The sequence below is a fragment of the Corvus cornix genome, chromosome 1 (genome assembly GCF_000738735.6).
Source record: "Corvus cornix cornix isolate S_Up_H32 chromosome 1, ASM73873v5, whole genome shotgun sequence".
Lineage (NCBI taxonomy): Eukaryota > Metazoa > Chordata > Aves > Passeriformes > Corvidae > Corvus > Corvus cornix.
Window position 1 is genome coordinate 49,090,519 of NC_046332.1, and position 20,767 is coordinate 49,111,285.

At 38.5% G+C, this 20,767-nt stretch overlaps 1 protein-coding gene across 10 annotated transcripts in view; it reads left to right on the forward strand.

The window, feature by feature from the left end:
- FRY (FRY microtubule binding protein) overlaps nt 1-20,767 on the forward strand; it is a 198,884-nt gene that overhangs the window by 173,344 nt on the left and 4,773 nt on the right. For 8 of the 10 annotated variants that reach the window (XM_010400303.4, XM_039566159.1, XM_039566166.1 and 5 more), the window contains 7 exons: nt 278-439; nt 3,872-4,035; nt 4,911-5,100; nt 10,048-10,197; nt 11,695-11,793; nt 12,250-12,333; nt 18,210-18,227. In XM_010400303.4, the coding sequence (XP_010398605.3) occupies nt 278-439; nt 3,872-4,035; nt 4,911-5,100; nt 10,048-10,197; nt 11,695-11,793; nt 12,250-12,333; nt 18,210-18,227 (867 nt within the window). The remainder of the gene's footprint in view (nt 1-277; nt 440-3,871; nt 4,036-4,910; nt 5,101-10,047; nt 10,198-11,694; nt 11,794-12,249; nt 12,334-18,209; nt 18,228-20,767) is intronic. The other 2 variants (XM_010400300.4, XM_010400301.4) reach the window with 1 other exon arrangement.

Here is a 20,767-nt window from a genome sequence, read left to right on the forward strand (position 1 = left end):
GCCAGTAGTAAATCTTTCAGATGTACTAAATACTTAAAGAAATAGAACAGGACTCCAGGCTGGTAAGCAGTGTCAGATTTTTATTGTTCACTTCTGGGATGCTTTTAATAAAATTTTTATGACAGAAATATTGAAAAGGTTGTGTCTATATACAAACTAAGAGAGCTACTGTCACTGCCCTTTAAGACACTGTTCTGCTTTGCATGTTCATGAAAGCAGCATGTGGTAGGGTGTCTGTATGCTCAGTTTTTCTGTGCTTTTGCTGTCTTTTAAACAGATTATAAATCTTTCCCCATCTGAGGATGCAAATCATATTGACTCACTTTCTACATCATGTGACACAACCTCAGCAGACCCTCATCATTTTAACATGGGAACATCCAGCTTTGATGTGTCTTTGCCTGATATGAATAATCTCCAGGTGTCTGAAGGAGCCAAGGTGAATACAATTTTTCTTTCTGTCCCAACTGGACTGTATTTTATATAACATTGTTAAAATTTTTTTGCTTGCACTTTTATAAAGGGTTTGATCTGTGAAGTCAAGTACATTCTGGCTTTCTCTGTGTAATGGCATAGTACGATACCTTCATGCACTACTGCACTTTCATACCATTTCCTTTCTACTTCACTCATTAGGTAAACCCTACTTTCTTCATTAAGATATTTTAATTATTGTTTCTTAAGTATGTTGCACTACATATGCACCAAAATACTACAAGCTCATTGGAAGACAAATTCATGAACTGGCCACAAGTTACAACTCCAAGGCAATTTTTGTTCTTCATGCTGATTTAAAAGAACAATATGACAGCTCATGTGGTGGGTGTATGCATGTATTCTCTGAAATACTTTTGTATGTGGGGACCTATTGTACAGTTGTGTGCCCTGGATTCAGTAGTTGCCTTTTGGCAGACACACAGAAATTTTAAATTCATGACCGCAATATTAAACCATCCTGGGGGTGGGGAGGCAGGATTTGCAAGGATACAACAACCATGTTCAGCACAGTGTATTTCAGAGAACGGTATCAGAAGATGAAGACAGAACAAGGTTGGTAAATCATTATCAATATGGGGATGGGTTCTTCAATTTTCTGCTTGACAATAGTTGTTCATGAGAGATGAGGTGGATCTCCTCCTTTCACTGTCTCTTCAGAAATATAATCTGGTTGTGGGGGGGTGTATGCGAATTAGTGGCTTGATGATACTGTTGGCTTATGTCAGTAAAGCTTCTCTGTCATGTCTGTATTGTGTGACCTTTGTAGAAAGAGCAGTGTATGAGACTGGGGCAGGGGAAGAATATATCTTCTGTAATCATTGGCTTTCCTTCTTGCCCTTGCCCCCTCCAAATGCAGCCACACAAAAAATTGATACTGCTAGCACTGCATGTTTCAGAAGTAATGGAAACGTCTACTGAAGAGGTCATAGAAAAAGAAGTTGGAATTGTGCCAAATATTGAACAAATTGTTTGTGTCAGAAACCTCTGCAGTAGGAAGAAAGGACAGGAGGAGGGAAGTGTGTGTAAGGATAGGAAAGGAGGGGAACCTCTCCAAACAGTGGTTGTGGAGAAGGTAAACTCATTATCATTTGTCAAAACAACTGTTGGTAGACAAGTAACTACAAAACAACCATAAACAGCAGAAGTTGGCAGAATTTCAGTTCAGGAAGCAGGAGTCAGAACAGACACATTTGCAGGTGGTGACTGCAGCTGATCTCATGCATCCAGCTGCAGTAGCTGTTGGTGTGTACATTAAGAACTGCAAATCACAGCTTAGGAGTTCAATGTATGTCTGGGGGTTTGGAATCTTTATTGTCAAAATCTCTTTAATGTCCCATGTGCCAATATTCATCAAAAATTAAAAGCTTTGGAATAAGTCAGTAAGTGAAGAATCTAAAATCAGAGCAGTTTCTTGTGGAATTGACAGGCAAATTCAGCTAGTCCTGGTACAGGTTTGATATTGGTGTAAAATATGGCCCAGGTTACCACTGTTACAAAGATGATTGAATTGATAAGCACAGAATGCCTTATTGGTGGGGTTTTTGCCTCAAAGATATGTTCTTCAAGTGTGTGTACTTCTGTATTTTTACTCAAAATAATTTGGAGTCAATGTAAGGAAGAAGTTATCCAGTTTCTAGTCAGAAAACTTGAAACTTACACCTAAATAATTTTTACTTAATTTCGTAACATAAAATCTGAGCTCTTTCCTGTTTCTCTTTTCCTCTGAATTCTTCTTTTTAGAGAGCTGATGAGGTGTCATCGATGCAAAGGAAATTTTTTTTACTTCTTTATTGGTTTACAAAATGTTTAGTTGTTGCATCATAAGCAGAAACAAAAATATCATCTCAACCTTTAAATAGATACAGCAGTTGAGAGAAACAGACTGATTATGTAGCCTCTTCCTAGATGTTTCAATTCCAACATCCAGGCATTATTGTTAACAGCATTAAATTAGTTAAACTTATTTTCTATTAAAGATAGCGGGATAATTCTATGAGGGTTACAAAAGTTCAGATGATGCTATGTTATGTATTTTTCAAGTTATCTAAGCTCACATATTTCTGGAAGTGTACTACAATCCTGCATGAATATTCAAAGTTCACTTTTCTATTTTGCTTTTGGGGCATCATATTAGACTCCAGTGGGTGGGAGGTGTTTGCTTCCTCTTCCTTCCTCCCTTGCTCTATCCCATCAAAATGCGTTTTCCTCCTACCAACTCTGTCATTGCAGTGAAGAAACTGCAGTGGTTCTTTCAAGCTAATATTTAATATTTGAAAGTGGTTACTACTAATTACTTCTTGAATAAGCATGAAACATTTCCACTTTTTACCAGGTGCTTTGGTTCCTATTCTGATAATTCAGCCATATAGCTTGCATTTTTCTTTCCAAGATGGTTTGGGCTCTGATTCATTTCATTCACCTTGAACTCAGGAATATTCCTATCTCTTTTGCTTAGAAAACAAAGCAAACCAAAAGATTATTCTACTTGATTTCTGATCCTGTCCTTTCTTTTACAAGTCTTGTTTAATTTTTACAAATACGAATCCCCTTAATTAATGTGTAGGATCCAAGCAGACTTGATAAACTGCAGAGGTCCATTTTCTCATTTAATTCCACTTGACACAGATTTCCCTCCCTATTAATTCCCAACACATGTATGTACATGCACATGGGCATATGTACATGAAGGTGTGAGCAGCCCACTGCAGTCATCCCTACAGGAACTGCTTTGGGTGCTGTGGATGAGGCAGACAAAAGCCAAAAGATTAAAACTGAAGAAAAACTTGTTCAGACTAAAAATGCAAGAGGAACTGGAATGTTTCAAAAAGAAATCAAGAGCTTTAGGTGCTGATAGATGAAAAAGGAAGGAAATTAAGCATAATCCTTTTAATGGCCTGTTAGAATGCTTTGGATTCCTCTTGAATGTAAATGACATGCTAAAATTAATTCCCAGTTCTAAACATGCATATAGTCTTCCAGACAGTGATTGTTTTCAATATATTCTGAGAGGCTATAGTACACTCTTGGACACTATAAAATGTTAGGTGACAAGGACAGCCTGACAGTAAAAAGAATCCTATTGTTTTTCCTGAAAATTACTTCCTTGCTATGTTACCATATGCATTGGAATCTGAAATTCTTTGCAGACAAGTTGAAAAAATGCCTTAATATTTATCCAAGACAGAAAGTTGAACAAATACAGTATTTTTGAAGAAGGGTAAGTTGATTTGTGTCATTTATAACCTGTGGCTTTATATCTGTGCAGTTTAACATGTTGTCTGGTAGGTTTTTTCATTAAATGCTTTCTATTTATTAGAGGAATTAACTTACTAATTTGCAGTTTTCTAATTCTAATTCTAATTCACTCCCCTAGGCTGAAGCTGTACCTGAAGAACAAGATATAGCAGTCCATGAGGATGACCTTTCAGGGTCTACAAATGAGCTCCCTGGAGCATTTGAATGCAGTGATAGCCTTAGTCTGGATATGACAGAAACTGAAGAGAAAGCTGACAGGCTGGAACAATTTGCTCTTGCTAGGTACTCTGATGCGCTGTTGTTCACACAAATTCTTTTACAATGTACAGCAACGTGATAACAGGGTGATAGTTAATGAAATGGATGTTTTGGCCAAAGGAGTTATAAAATTCTCTTGAGTGTGGAGCAATAAGAAGACAATGCTCTAATTACACGCATAATTATCACATAACTGGAAAAAAAAAGGCAAAACAAAACCAAGGTTTTCCCTCTAGGAAAAACAAGATATGCTGTTTATATGCATCTATGCAGCTAGGCATTATGCATCTAATAGGCTGAATTAAAATAAAAAGGAGGATTTTGAAAGATTTGCAGTAATGGAGATATTACTTAGGTACCTGTTCAACAAGTCAGATGTGTATTCATCCTTCTGATTTCTCAGGAAAGAAAATCTCAATCTTGTTAAAAATCCCAACTATGTGCTCTTAAGGCTGCTGGTGAGTGTGGCTGGACCCCAGTATATGTTATAAAAAGGATTTAAGATTTTTTTACATGCCATCTGGAGCTCTTTCAGATTTTGAATGCTGAGTGAGACTGCAGTTAGCCTGGAGAGGGAGAGAGAGAGAGAGAGAGCCTTATTCTCCTGTGAAATTTTAGCCTTCTTCCTCCAAATGATGGTACAAGAAAACAATTCAAGTGTTCTGGGATGGAGGAGATAGATGATAGTGGCCTGAAGATAGGGATTCTGATTTGGAGGTTTTTCTCATTGTAGCCAACATCTCGTCAACTTTCAAAAGTAATTTGAAAATTCATGATTATTTTTAGGGAGGTGCTGTACTTGGTCCTGTGATTTTATCTCTCTGTTACAGCATATTTTTTCTGCCACTTTCTTGGTATTTTCCTTTCACCACCTCTTTTTTTTTTTTTTTCTCCTTCAGTTTTGGAGATGTTGATCGAAATGCCTCCCCTCCTCCCTCACCATTTTTTTCCGCCATCCTTGCTGCATTTCAGCCAGCAGCATGTGATGATGCAGAAGAAGCCTGGCGTAGTCACATCAACCAGCTCATGTGTGACTCTGATGGTTCCTGTGCAGTTTATACATTTCATGTGTTCTCTTCCCTGTTTAAGGTGAGAAAATAAGTTTAAGGTGCAAAATCATAATGTTTGTGTGTGGCAATTAGTAGTTCTTGATAGCAGCCCCAGTAATGAACTACTAGATATATATAGCCATTGTAATTTTGTGTACTGCAGAATTGCTGTACTACATTTTCATACAGTACTGTCTTCTGTGACCAGTTTTGTCATGAAAATACTATGTATCTCATACTTGCAGGTTTGCAGTCATGTTGCAAAATATAGATCCACTTTAAAGAGTCTTTTCTTCAGTACTTTACAATCAGACTGCAGAAACAGTAGCTGCAAGAGACAAGGAAATGACCCTTTTGATCTCAAACTATTGTTAATCTGTTCTTTTATCTCAAACTCTTGAATCTGAGTGTGTCCATGTAAATGTCAGCATTATTAAATGGTTTGTACTGTGTCATCTGAATAGAAATACCCAGCTGCCATCACGTAACATAAATTCCGGAGATTGAGTCTGAAGACTAGAAATACAGTTCTCCATTCTAAAACTGTATGCTTGCAAAGATAAGAATCTTACAAAAAGATAAAAAAAGAAAGAGTCAAATGTACAAGCTGTTCTAAGGAATGACTGTCTGGTTTTACCTGTAATTAGTTTTAAAGCCTTTTTTAATTGTTTCTCCTGCAGCTGCAGGATGTTTAGCATGCTCCAGCAGTGAAAGCAGTAGCCAGGTAACTTTCTGCAAAGTTTAAGTACCTATGATCTCAGAGTACACACCTTTTTATTAACAAGGGGTAGTCTGCTAATAAACACACCGTTTCAAGATCTTTTCATTCATCTAAGATTAACCTGATACGAAAGAAGCATCCTGTAGTAAGAATCTCTTCGTGTTTCCTCCATGCTCCACTGGAGTTGAATGTCTTTTCTACCTGCATGTTGTCCTCCTTTAAACATTATACCACTGTAAATATGGGTGTCTTGTAGGCATTCTTTTAAACACTGATAAATAACCATTTGGAAGAAAAAAACCCAGTGCTGACTTGCTTGTTAGTTCTGTGTTTATTCATGATGTCAGCTTTTCTATCTTAACCTCAGTCCTAGAGGTTACTAGCCCTGACTGAGTGTTCAGACTTCCTTGTCCTTGATTCTTCTGTTTGAAGAGGTGAAAAGGAACTGGTGCCACACTTCTGAAGACTAAATAAATAATACTATGTAATTAAAAACCTAAACATTACTTGTAAAGTACCTGTTTAACTCGAAATCCTAGTATGCACACACTTCATTTGCTGTTGTGCTTGCCCTATATTCAGAAGATTCCCTACTCATTTTCTTCAGTTGATATTGGAGGAGGAAGAAAAAGGTATTAATAATATCAACAAGCCACAATTTTTAGCTGGAGTCACTGCCATATTTTTAGTTCTTCTTTTCAGGGTTAAAATATGGGAGTATTATTTTCCCTTATTTTTTTCATAGGATCCCAGCTTGTCTGCAATTGTATTTTGGTTGCACTATCAAACTTTACTACTCATCCGCCAACTTTGACTTTTGACCCTCATTAACAGGAAATTTCAGAAACAAGTCCTGTGTGTGCTAAGCTTGCAATGCAAAGTACTGCCAAAATACTTGACTGTGAAACAAAATCCTTGTTTGGAGGAGCTTGTCAACTAAATACTTGGTGAAGTGAAAGAAGTGCATTTTCCAGGGCATCTACATTTCAGTCCGTATCAAGTTAATGGTGTCTTGGATGTTTGCCCACAACATGCTAAACTTGTTTAAAATTCCTGAAATTATTGAAGTGCTTTTCCTGTAAATGAGTCAGAGGTCAGAGATCTCTGGATTATCTTTACTGCTGCCTCTTTTAATTCCCTCAAATTAAATGTCTTTTAGCAGACCAGACAGTTGCAAGACAAGTAGATTTCAGATCTAGCAAATACCTTGCACAATCGAGCCCTTTTGTTATGTAAAGTCCTCTTCCCAGGAGAGGAAACCTGAGATTAAGAAGAAAACTTTCTGAGAAAACTTTCTTAGAAACTTTTCTATTTTTTTATTACTTACATGGACACAAAGCACAGTGACTATATGCAGGTATATATTTATTCATAATATGCTGATGTCTGGCATTACTATTCACAGTAATCCCATTTCATAAAATATATACTGCATTCAGACTTTGCTTGATAGATTTGAGCCCCTGTAGTCTGTACCCAGAAGGACATAGCTGAGGTGATAATTTATTATAGAACTGTTAGTCCATATAAAATAAATATATTTAGTGAAGTATTATACATGGATAGCAAAGTACAGTCTCTCACTGTTTCACGCTTAATAATTTAAAACACTCTTCAAGACCATTATCATCTTAGCTGTAGATTGATTGTTGCTTTTATGAATATTTGAAAAGGAAAGGAGTAGAGGAAAAATATCTGTTCTTGAATCTAAGTAGTAGATTGGTCAGGTTTTGATGAAGCCATGACTGAAATGCTCTGAGGAAGTTATTTTCATAAATAATGCTCTGTTCTGGGAGTTTTCAGTGATATTTGTAATGGTTCCTGGATCTCGTTACCCAGTATTGTAACTACCATAGCGTGAATTTTGCTTATCCGCAAAGATGTAAAAATATGCCAGCTAGCAAGATCTGTTCTCTCCTGCTTTTTCATAATGCCTCCTTGTTACTTGTACCCAGATGCCTTTTCTGGAAGCAGTAAGGCAAAAGAAGGCATGGAACACATCAGTCTTGTCAGGAACATGTTGGTAGCTATTTCTCTCCATTGTGATTCCTTGGCCTTCCTCTTAATTATTTCTGGATTACTCCTTGACATTCTCTCTTTCTCTTGCTAGTTTACGTGGCACCTCCCTCTCTGCTTATTGTGCCTACATTGCCATACAAGTTTTGGTACCCAGGTTAGCAACTCAAAGCAGTTTCACTTTCTGTTCTTTTTTTTCCACAAGTATTTGCCCAAGTGAGATATTTGGGATTTAGCCAGTTGTATAGTGTAATATATTTTCTATCTTTCAGTAGTATAGAAAGTGCTTATGCCCTCTTTTTTTTTTCTTCCCCTAAAGGAATGGCTTCCTCTCATTATCTCTTTTCTTCATTAAGTTATTTCTAATGGGCTCCTTACTGCAAATTCTGAATGCATTGAAGTCAGTTGTATTATTTCTGTAATCTGTCTCCTTCACTGCCTCAGATTTACAAGCTCAGTTGTTTGTAACTCAAGTGGTTTTCCCCAGCAGGGCGTTGCAGCAACTAAACAGGTTACCCAGAGCCTTGAGGAAGCTCTGACCTTGGAGATTTTAAGACTCAGGTAGTTAAAAGCATGTCTGACCTGATCTGGGCTCAGCAATAGTCCCACTTGGAGCTGAAGGTTGCATCAGATGTTCTCTGCAGGTCCTTTTCAACCAATGTCGCTTGGATTCTCTTTCATAATCTGTCCTTTTAAATTTCCTTCCACTTCTTTGTTCTCAGCTAGGTCTTTTCTGTTGGCTAAGATCAAGTCTAGGTCTCTTTCCTTTGCCAGGAGAGTTATCAGCAACAGTTTCACAAAGACTTAGACTGAATCTTTCTTTCCAGAGGGCATCACAGCAGTAAATCTCCAGTTGTCACCAAGCCCTATCATTCAGATGATTCTGCTAGTTGCTCATAAAAATAATCACTTATCTGGTTGGTGGTAATTAGTGATAGCCCCTTGCCTCTACTACACTCAGTGCAGCAGAGAATCTGTACCATGTGCTGAGTGACGTGTGTAGCACTTTGTGTTGAAGTAAGATGGTGGAAACAGTAAAACCAGTATAGTCTGTCTGATCCTAACTGTGCTCAGATGGGCAGTTGAGATGCTTTCAAGAGAGGTTCACAAATAAGTAGTTATAAAATTGATTGGTACGGGAACTCTGACCATTTTATTAATCATTTATAGTGTATAGCCTATGTATAGTGTGAGGGCTTATTTAGCATTTAAAGAAAATCACTCACTCCAACAGCTTCCATTATCAATAAAGTCCAAATTCAACTCATTTGATTTTAGGTACTTAACTTCCACGTACCAGTGCAGCAGCAGTAACAGGCTATTTCTATGTCTATCATCCAGACTGATATTTGGGAAGTGCTTCCCTCCAGTGGGGCATACTTATGGTACAAGTCCTAACCTACATTCCTCAGAGAAACACCTTTGGTAACTTGGAATGAAATATATAAAAATGTTGCATACTTTTATTTTTAAAAATATTCTCATGTTGCTCCTACCTGCTGAGCACTAGGCCTTAGTGGGATATAGTTGGGCAGTGAAAACCGATGGGTGTTTATCAAAATCATTGTTTCAGTTACTTCAAGATTAATATATTATTTTTATTCATTATTCATTTTATATATTAGTCACTGAAAAGCACTGAAATGTTTTTGGAAGACTAGACTGGTTTAGGACTCAAAACATTAAAAAAATCTGCTGAGAAGAATAATTCCTGGATGCAGTGCAGTATTTCTGGAATCCTCCCAAGCAGCAGTAAAGTTTCAGTACGAAGCTTCTTCCCACAGGGGAAAACAAAAGGTTTTTTCTGATTTTTCTGTACTGCTGTTTGGCATTAGGATGTCCATTATATTATGTGATTAGCCACTTGACATGGAATATTAACAAAACAATGCCCGGAATGGGCAGAAAAAGTAACACGCTGATCAACTCTGTTAACTCTGTAGGGACAAGAAAAAAAAGCTACCTGTGGCTAAAAGGCTTATAAAGATTGATTCATCTTTACAAGAAAGAATGTATTTCAGTAGTAGGTTATGATGAACTCTGTGATTAGTTTCACAGCTGCCCAGCTGTACACTGTCTCCAGCATAATAACTCTTATTCAGTATCCTAGAGCAGTCATTCAGTTCTCTGCAGGGAGATGGTCTCTTTTGTACTTTATTATGCAAAGAAAAACAACCATGCCATTTGCTTACAAAGGAAAGAAGCTCGTACTCGAGTAAATAATGTAAAAAACTGTATTTTGCTTTCCAGAATATTCAGAAAAGATTCTGCTTTCTAACCTGTGATGCAGCTAGTTACTTGGGAGACAACTTGCGAGGAATAGGCTCCAAGTTTGTGAGGTCTTCTCAGATGTTAACATCGTGTTCAGAATGTCCCACCCTCTTTGTAGATGCAGAAACAGTGAGTATATTCCTTTCAAAAGGCAGGTACTTCATTGAAGTGTGTTATTTTCCTGGCTGTTTCACTTTTGAGCAACTCCTGAACAGATATGTCAAAAAGGGACTCCCCTCCTATCTCTGTTTTTCATCTCCTGTTCAGAAACTGTATTTCCATTCATTTTCTATGTTATTTTATTAGGTAAGTAGTGACAGATGGGCAGTATAAAATCATAGAATCTCATAGAATAGTTATGATGTGTTGAGCCTGTGTGCCAAACCCCAATATAAAACAGATGCCTACTGGACCCAGTTGGCTTCACAAATGAAAAAGAAGAAGCTAGTTCAGCATGGAAGATTGTAATATGTTTAGTGGTTTCATTTGAGTCAACTGTGATGTGAGCTGGATGATGCTGGCTGAACATGAGCCAGTGTGTGCCTAGGTGGCCAAGAAGGCCATTGGCATCCTGGCCTGTATCAGCAATAGTGTGGCCAGCAGGACCAGGGCGGTGACTGTCCCCCTGTACTCAGCACTGATGAGAGAGCACCTTAAATCCTGTGTCTCGTCTGGGCCCCTCACTACAAGGAGAACATTGAGGTGCTGGAACATGTCCAGAGAAGGGCAATAGAGCTGGGGAAGGGTCTGGAGCACAAGTCCTGTGAGGAGCAGCTGAGGGAGCTGGGATTGTTTAGCCTGGAGAAAAGGAGGCTCAGGGGGGGCCTTACTGCTCTCTACAACTGCCCATGGCAGCCAGGGGCAGGGCAGCCTTTTGTCCCAGGCAACCAGCGACAGGACAAGAAGGAACAAGGGCATCAAGTTGTGCCAGAGGAGGTTCAGGTTAGATATCAGGAAAAGTTTCTTCACTGAAAGAGTATTGGAACAGGATGCCCAGGGAAGCAGTAGAGTCACTGTCCTTGGGAGTGTTTAAAAAACAAGATGATGTGGCACTTTGTGATATGGTTTAGTGGGCATGGTGGTATTTGTCAAAGGTTGAACTTGACCTTGGAGGTCTTTTTCAACCTTAATTATTCTGTAATTCTATAAAAATATGTATTAGGGAATGAATTAGATGGTCCTTCCCATTGTCTTTATTCTGGCTCATGTTTATCCAGCAGCATCAGGACAGTGTGACCTCCCACACTGAAGTCTAGAGGCAGAAACTGGCCGAGTGTAATCTTGGTCCCATTGCTGTGACCATGGAAGAGCTGTGCCTTATGTCATCAGAGAGCTGTGGAGAGAAACTGGTTAAGCTTTGTGCACTGTTTCATTTTAGAGAAGTCCTCTGCTAAGTCATTAAACACAGAACACAGTTTCAATTCCACATTCTCATGCATGCAGCTTTTGCTATTGACTTTTCAGTATAATATTCTAGTTATGTAGATTTTTGCATAAATGTAAATATTTTTCAGTGTTAGTATATGTAAATCTAAATATTATTTTGCAATATCTTTCCTATACTGTTACCAGTATTTGCATTCTTTTATAGTGACATTTATAGACCCTTTGATTTCATTTCTCCAGCTGCTCTCTTGTGGCCTTCTTGAAAAGCTGAAGTTCAGTGTTTTAGAGCTGCAGGAGTACCTGGACACATACAACAACAGGAAAGAGGCAACACTCTCGGTATGCTGAATTATGCTCTTGGTCTTGTCTGTATACTTAGGCTATGTCAGGAAACTGCACATCCACTCAGATCTGTTTAAACTAACATTCAGTAGAAAAACGTGTTTCAGATACTGGATTTGTTGGATGTTTCTTCCTGGACATATGAACTAGAACTAAAATGTAGCTTTTGTATCCCTTAGTATTAGAAACAATGGTATCTTTAATATCCCTGGTCTCTCTCCTATTTATTCATTGATTAATTTTCTTAGTTCATGCAATTGAAATACTAATAGAAATCAAGACTACACTTTTTAAATTACAGTCAAAGCAAATTTTCATAGTCTATGGTAATAAAAAATGCAACTGCAAATTTTTGTTTACATCCTGTGCTGTGAAACTAAAATACTGCTTATCTTTCTTTGAATTAAACCATAGATTTTATTCATATCTTCTTTATTTTCTTTCTGGAAACAGTGGCTTGCAAACTGCAAAGCAACATTTGCTGGGGGTTCACGAGATGGAGTTATTACCTGCCAGCCAGGGGACTCGGAAGAGAAGGTAATGAATGGCCAGTGTTTTTTCTCTCCCATAAAGTGACGTATGTGTACTATATCTTGTTCTTGAACCCACAAGAGCCAGCTGTACTTCCTGCTTGATTCTCTGCTGGGCTTGGGCATAATCCAGTTTTCACACTTTAGGCTCGAAGCTATTGTTGTTGCCTCAGTCCTGGCCACAGGAAATGGGAAGTATTCAGAGGAGGTACTTCTGCCTTCCTAGTCTAGATGAAGAATCAGAGCTGATCCTAACCCTGTGCTCTCCCTTTTAGAAAGATGTTGCAGGAGCAGTTTTCCACAATGTCTCTGAAAATCATTCCTGCTGTACTGTCCTTCCATGTTACTCCCGTTTTATCTTCGGCTGTTACAGTCTCCGTCGGCCCAACAGCAAAAATTGCCTGGTTGAAAAACACTTCGATTAGTAGTTACAAAACAATGACTGTAAACTGGCCAGTGAAATTATTTATGCTGTGGATCAGTATTTAGAGCTAAGGCAAAATATCTCTTTATCAATTTTTAACAAAAACTTCATACACACATGTACATTTATTTGTTTGTTTATATTTCTTGATTCCAGTTAAGGAATCGTATTTTCAGATATCATTACCATCAGCAGTTAATACTGTTATTTGATATACTAAGCATAGGAAACAGATGATATCTTGGTTGCATAATGAGTTAAGGAATGTTATTTTGTTGGGCTGCTTCCTTTTGGAAGAAAGAGAATGTGGAGGGATGGGGAAAAGAGGGGGCTAGACAGAATTAGCCAAAATTAGGAAGCAGCAAACAGCATGTAGAAAAAAGTGATGTTTCCTCCTTTTATGTATTTTTACTTATAAAAGATAATTGTGACGTTTTCAGAACACAGAGTTGCCTGTTGTAACCATTTTGTTCAAATACCTTGCTTTATTCTTGTGTTGGTTTCAGTTTGTCTGTCTTCTTCTCCAAGTCACTTTATTTTCTTCTATCTTTATCTTAACCTCTCTTTCCCATCTCTATGTATTTGTCTTCTTGTCTTTGAACTCCCTTGATTTTTATTTTTTTATGCCATTTTCCAAGACTCCCAATCCTTTCCACCCCTGCATTTTGGCTTCCTTGACATTATTAGCAAATCCAGTCTGATTTGCTAATAAATCGTCTGGCTGCAATCATAGGCGGTGGGAAAAATGTTCAATCTTCCCCCACCTAGCACTGGCACCAGCAGAAGTTAGGCACTTTCCAGTGCATTTAGGTAAGATACTGTCTCTTCTGTAATTGTGGTGTTGTGCAAGGAAGTTACAAGTGAGCTATTCTCAAATCTGAAAAAAGAGACCTGGAATACATACCACTACCTCTCCTGCAAGAGGGGCATGGAGTACTTGGCACTACTGGGACATGCATGGGTTCTCTTCCCTCTGGTGTACAACACCCTGAACAGTGACTTCAGACTGTAGTGTTACATACTTTGCTGTAGACAGCTTAATTTATCCTTTTCACCTCTCTTTTGGAAGTGCATAGAATGGGATGCAGAATGACACATCTTGTTGATCACCTGCATTGTTTCTTTTTTGAAAAAGTAAAGAAATAATGCTAAGGAGAAGGAATAACCTGTGAGCTGAACTCACATAGCTGGCCTAAACACATCTAAAATCAGTAAATGTCATGTTCCACTTGTGTGGGCTTTTATAACTAGGTGTTCTCTGTTTCGTAATTAAATGTGTGTTTTGTGAAGCCAGGGTTAGTATTTATACTGCTTATTGGGGGTTCTCATTCCTTCAGGAGTCCCTGGTTTCTCCCCAGCACTATTCATTCAGGCCAAAATGCACTATTCCTTGGAAGTTGACAGGATGAAGAGGCGTATTCCTTTTCTTCCCCTAGTCATGCACCTCAACTGAAGCAGCTTTTCCCAAAGGAACAATCTGTTTATTCAATGAAAGTGTAATGGGAGGAAGAGGCCAGGGAAACTGAGGAAATGGGATTAGGAAGGGACAAGGAAAAATTACTCCTAGACTGGCAAGTGTTTGTTCTCTTATCTTTCCTCTCCACTTCTCCCTCAACATGAAAGGCTAAAGAATCTAATATTTGTAGGGGGGAAAAAAATCTGTCTTACAGTGATAGTCACAAGGGAACCTGCCTAAACTCTTAAACTCATTGAGGTTTAGTCTAGGGCCCAAAATCCTGCTGAAAACTTCTGTCCTAAAAAAAATTGTTTGTTCCAGTACAAAACCAGGCTACTCCTGGAAAAGGTTAAGAATTAATTGTAAGGAAGAAAAAGCAACAGCTTTCTCTACAGAATGCAGAAATCTTAGAGTCTTAGAACTCCCCACCTGGTAAAAAGCTTGAGGGGAAAACAGACCCCTTTACAGATGAGACAGCTGTGAGACCAAATTCAGTGTTGTAACAAGTGGCTGCATCACAAATGCCTCATGATGCTGGTAACTAATTTGGCACAGTTTCTCTAATCAGATCTTATTTCAAAATAATTGCACATGATTTGTTGACTATGGTTACTGTTACTGAAAATGGGCAAAGGCAAAAATTGCTTATTCTGACATTAAAGAAGCTTGAAATAGAAGTTGTCTAGGTCAGCTGCTAGAGCTAGCAACTTTCCTGAAATCGTGTAAAAGCTTCATGTCCCAGACTGTCTTTCCCCTGCCTTATTATTGCAACAGATTACATGATTTGGATGTGATTTGTAAGCTTTGATGGTACTTTGAGCAACAGAGTCTCAATGACATAGGAGTCAATTTATAGACAAAAGATTAATGCACATGCCATTGTGCTGTCTGTCCAGGTGTAAGTCTTAGATGAGTACAGCTATCAGTACATTCTTCAACCTTATTAAGAAAAGAGTTTTTTTAAATCTAGTCAAAGGCTGGGTTGGTTTGTTTCTTTGTTTGCTTTTCTGGAAAAGAGGTATTTGGAAGATCCTCTTGTTTTTGTCAATTAACACTGCTAATTCAAATAAGTATTCATTTCCCAATGAGACATTCAGTTTACTTTATAAGTCCAAAGTCAGTATATGCCTTTCTCAAACCTTCCTCACCACAAGCTAATGGATGTGGGCTTTGCAAACTCAAACTGTTAATAGATATTTAAAACATACTGTACCCCATAAAAATTTGCCCCCAAAAATCAGAATGTACCTCCTGCTGTGAGTTTCCCTGTGGCTAAAGGTACAATCACTTACCACCAATAAGGCTGGAGGTGTACCCATCGGGACCATAGTCATCTGGAGCTGAGTTGAGACACAGTAAAACTCAAGGCACAGTGAGACCATTGTTAAGCTAGAAATTCTTAATAATCAATAGTCAGTTATCTGACTGTTGTTTGACAGATCCATGGATTGACAATGAGGTAAAATTGGCCGAGGTAGGCAGCTTTTCTAAAGGAGGATCACAGCTGTGTGTAGATTTCCCCACACAGAATAGTTTCTACTGTCCTTCAAGTCCAGTGGCTATTTAAGAATGCACAGCATGTGCTGTTCTGTCTATCTCTGATATATATACAAGTCTGTGTGTATACTCAACTTCCTAGATCATGGGAAAAGGTTCTGTCTGCTGATGTGTTAAGGCAAATAGAATACTTTGATAAAATGCACTTGCATTTAATAAACCCTTGCATGCAGTGGTTATTTTGTTATGCTGGGACTCTTCTGTGCCAGTAAGTGACTGTAAAAGATTGTGTTGCCATCAAAGTGTTAATGTCTTAAGTAATTATGTAACTGTCATCTCTTTTCAGTATGTAAAAATTATTCCTTAAAAAAGCAAGAAGATCTGAGATCTAAAAATTAGTGCCTTGCTGTCTGCCTGGTCTGCCAACAGTACAAAACAGTAATTCTAGGAATGAAAAACTAAATCAAAGTGTTGCTGCTAGGGAGCATGTCCTTCTTAGATGCTGCACTTACTAACTGCTTAAAGAATTGTGCAAATGATCCAAATACTCTAAACATTTGGTATTTTCAGCTGCCAAAACCCCTGATTGTGTAGTGTCTATCAACTAATCTAAAACACTTCCCTTACTATAAGAATTAAACTAGAAACTGAAAAGTGTGAAGGTTATGATCATTCCACCTGGGCCCGTGCTGCTGCAGAATAAAAGAAGTATCACTTAAGCCAGTAATTAATGTCTTTTCAACTTCCAAGGAATCTTTCATTTTATGCTGAAAGATGAATACAAGTTGCAATCATGATATTGGAGAGCGATATGGAGCTGAGCATCAGTAGCCCAGGGAAATTTTGTATCCAGTATATTTTCTTCCAGTGAAGAAGGGTTTTTCATGTAATGTGAAACCCCTTCCTCACCCCTTTTTTTTGGCTTGCCCTGGTTTTGGAAGCAGTACAGAGGAGACAGTGTTCTCTGGCAAAAAAGACCATGGAATTCACTTATTTGCTGCTTCCGCCTCCCTTTTCCCCCTCCTTTAAAGTAAATTCCATGGCAAATTAGAAATTATATATGGATTCCAGTACTTTTGAAAGTCTAAGTGAAACTTGGTGGCATGCTAAACTTCAGAGAGGCTTAAGAGAAACAACAAGATTTGAAAAACAAGCCAGCACACCTGTGAATTTACTGGAACATAGCAATCTGTCTGCTCTTGTCCTCTATTCTTATCTTGAATTTAGCTTTATAAAGCTTCATTTATGTGAACTGCATGGAAGCCAAGATAGAAAGGGTTTTTTGAAGAGTACTAAATAGTTTGTCATGGTTTTATAGAAAAGTAGTGCAGGGTTTGGGGCAATCCTTTTCATATATATTTTTAATAGTAAGGCAAATGTAAAAAAACCAGACTGAAATACTTTATTAGGCTCATCAAAGTTAACATTAATTCACATTTCTGTGTTTTCTGACTTTGTATTGATGGTAAGGTAAATAATTCTAATAAGAATTCCATATGCTTATTAACACTGTGTGCATATACACTGACATCAGGCTGTAACTGGGCAGATGTGGTTGTGTTTGTTACTTACAGCATTTACATGATGACTCCCTTCATGTAAAATGTAATGAGATTGTAATATTTATAAAATAAGAAAAGCTGCATGAAGCGAACACAGAGTGCAAATGTTAGTTCTTGGCAAAGAAAAGAGGAACACTTACGTTTTGAAGAGAGCAGTTAGTCCCCTAATCTTTGAAATGCTAATGTAAGTCAATTAGAATTTTTATTACTATTGCAACAGGATTTAAACTGACGTTTTAATAGCTTCAGAATTACAAACCAGTGAATCATTACTGGTGAGAGGAAGGGATACAAAGCTGTCTCAACTTGTGGCATTGCCATGTACTTAAACAAAACTGGCATTTTCCATGTTCTTTTTTTTCTTTATGATAGTCATAACTTGAAAGTTACATGCAAAGCGTTTCCATTGTAATGTACCAAGTAATAAGCCTAGCAACCACAAAACTTACCTTGGCAATTTCATTCACTCTATTAGTTCAAAACATAAAAGTATTTTTAAACAAGAAAATATTTAGAAATAGCAAAGTTCAGTTTTGTCCATCACTTGAAAATCCTTCCCAGTTTTTTAGTACTTTGCAATATGAGCTCCTTTTAATGAGGAAGAAAGCAAATTTAAATAAAAGTATTATTTCAGGAGTTTTCTAACACAATTTCACTGTAAGTTCTTGAGCTGCTGTGTGGGATAAATCTAAACTAATAAATCTGGAGATCTAACTGAGGATATTTAGACTTGAATTTACCATTAGAATTAAAGCTTGATTTTATTAAGAATGCTGTGCATGTTGAATGTGATATTCCAACCAATTATCAGGTTGAGGCAAGCATTGCTAATACTGCTGACAAGTTATGCTATTACAGATGGGCTGTGCTTCCTACTGCATGCGTTACACTGACACTATACTTTCTTTCCTTTCCTTTTCTCCTGTGCCATGCTTGCTGTGTAGCAAATGGAATCTCTTGCAGTAAGTTGAAGTTCTTTCATATATTTTGTCCATCTGTGGATGGGCTAATACACCCCAATTTTACTGTTTTACTTCTAAGCATGTTTTCTTTTTTTGTTATAATTTTCCTATACAATGTGTGGTTCTAAATGCGGTGACTGAAATAACTTACTAACATGTTTTGTGAAATCAAAAAATACTGTGCCAAAATTTTGACACTTTCATATGCTGTTTCAAATGGTCATTTACATACGTTTTTACAAATCAAGCTTTTGAATGGGTGTAATATGCTGGGGCAGGAAACATTTTTTGTTATTTTAAAATTAGTAATTTTCCATTTGTCCTAGTGAAAAACTACAATTTATAGTTGGCAGTTACATTTCAAATGGGTTTTTGTGTATATGTTGATGAACAGTTTCACCACTGTTGGTTTCTAATACTTACTCAGGAAGAACAAAAATTGAGCTGCTTGATACAGTAACTAAATACTAAGTGAATCAAACTAGAACCATTAGTTTGACCTTAGTTTGTTTTCATTCAGGTTAGCAGCCAGAAGGGTGAAACTGAATTATTGTTCTCCAGGGACTAAAAAAATCGAGTGTTACATGCCAAGCTATCATGCAATTTTTTTTTTAATGATGTTATGCTTGTTTTCAATTAATTATTAACTCCCTGACAGCTCCAACTTTATGTGCATGTAACTTCTATGTACTGTTGCTAGTCTCCAAAATTTGAATAGAGTGAATTTGATCCTTGCTGGGGAACCTCAGGCTGTGTCCCTACTTGTGAGCTGAACAGAACCAGGGAGGAAGTGAGTGTCCCTGGGCTGGCGCTCGCTTGGGTGAGCAGTCGGCACCTTCCCTGGCTGGGCCACCAGCCAGCCCCTGACGTGCCCAAGCATGGTTTAAGAGAAGACAGAAGCCAGAGCCATTTCCTGGAGGCTGCATCTAAACAGTCAGCCTTTATTTTGGGAGGAGAATGGTTAGCCACACAAACACAAACTTGGCAGTACTCTGTGCCCTTGGTTACAGAGAATGGCCTCTGGGCATGTTTATTTCACTGGCAGTGTTCCTCATGCCCTACCTCTTTGTTCTGATAGGCTTTGTCCCTGTCGACAAGTCAGTTCTGTCCTAGCACATCTGCTCCCCACCACACATCTGCTGGGTCTTCTTTCAGCTTCTTCGCATCTTTGCTGTCATATCCAGTCTGGTGGGATCATAGAATGGTTTGAGTTGGAAGGCACCTTAAAGATCATATAGTTCCAATCCCCCTGCCATAGGCAGGGACACCTTCCGCTAGATTGGGTTGCTGAAAACCTCATCCAGCCTGGTCTTTAACACTTACAGGTGTGGGGCATCCACAACTTTCTCTGGGCAACCTGTTCCTCACTACCCTCTGAGTAAAGAACTTCTTCCTAACATCTAATCTAAATCTCTCCTCTTTTTGTTTAAAGCTATTGCCCCTTGTCCTACTATGATCTGCTTGTGTGAAAAGTTGCTCTCCATGTTTTTTATTAGCCCCTTTAAGTACTGGAAGTACTGGAAGGTTGTTATAAGGGCTTCCTGGAGCCGTCTCTTCTCCAGGCTAAACAACACTCTCAGCCCGTCTTCATAGGAGAGGTGCTCCTGATGCAGCCCAGGTTGCAGTTTGCCTTCTGGGCTGTGAGCACCCACTGCTGGCTCATATCCAGCTTTTTCTCCACTGAGTCCTCCACAGGGCTGCTCTCAATGAGTTCCTCTCCCAGTCTGTGCTCATGTCTGGGATTGCCCCAACACAGGTTCAGCCCCTTCCACTTGGACTTGTTGAACATCATTAGGTTCTCAGGGGCCCACTTCTCAAGTTTGTCCATGTCCCTCTGGATGGCATCCCATCCTTCTGTGTCATCTGCAAACTTGCTGAAGGACTCCTCCTTGCTGAAATTACTCCTTTCCATTTGGGGCAGGAGCACTCCAATGCTGCCCACTGGTAACAGACATTGAACATAACAACTCAGGTAGCAGATGCAGAATGGCACAGAGCTCAGACCAGGCAAATTCACAGTGCTGATCTCTGCTGCTGTGGCAGTGCTGAGGTGTGAGCAGCCCTGTCTGCCTGGCCTTCAGCAGGACAAACCCTGCGAGGCTGACACCTGCTGGCTTGGCACTATCCTCCTGCTCCCACTTTCCTCCATAAACCCCCCTTTAGACAGAGACTAGCTCTGGCTCTTTTTGGCAGTGCCCTTGGCTGTCTGTTCATAGATGAGTAGTTGGTGTCCACCTCACTCTGATGAACAAAGATGAAATTTCCTTTTGACCTTAGCCCCTCAGCCTTGTGAGGCTGGTACAGAAATTTGGGGAACTGGAATGCTAAAGCTGTGGTTCTAATTTTGGCTTGTTAATAAAAAATGTGGCCACTTAAATATTGAACCTTATGTAAATAAAACACTTCAGTCAAATTAACATTTATTATGTACTTAAAGTACGTTTCATTAGTATTTGTGCTGACATTTGCACAGTCCCAAATTCAGCAAAGAGCTGCAGCACGTGATAGTAACTAAGAATGTATGAAGTGCTTTAAAGATG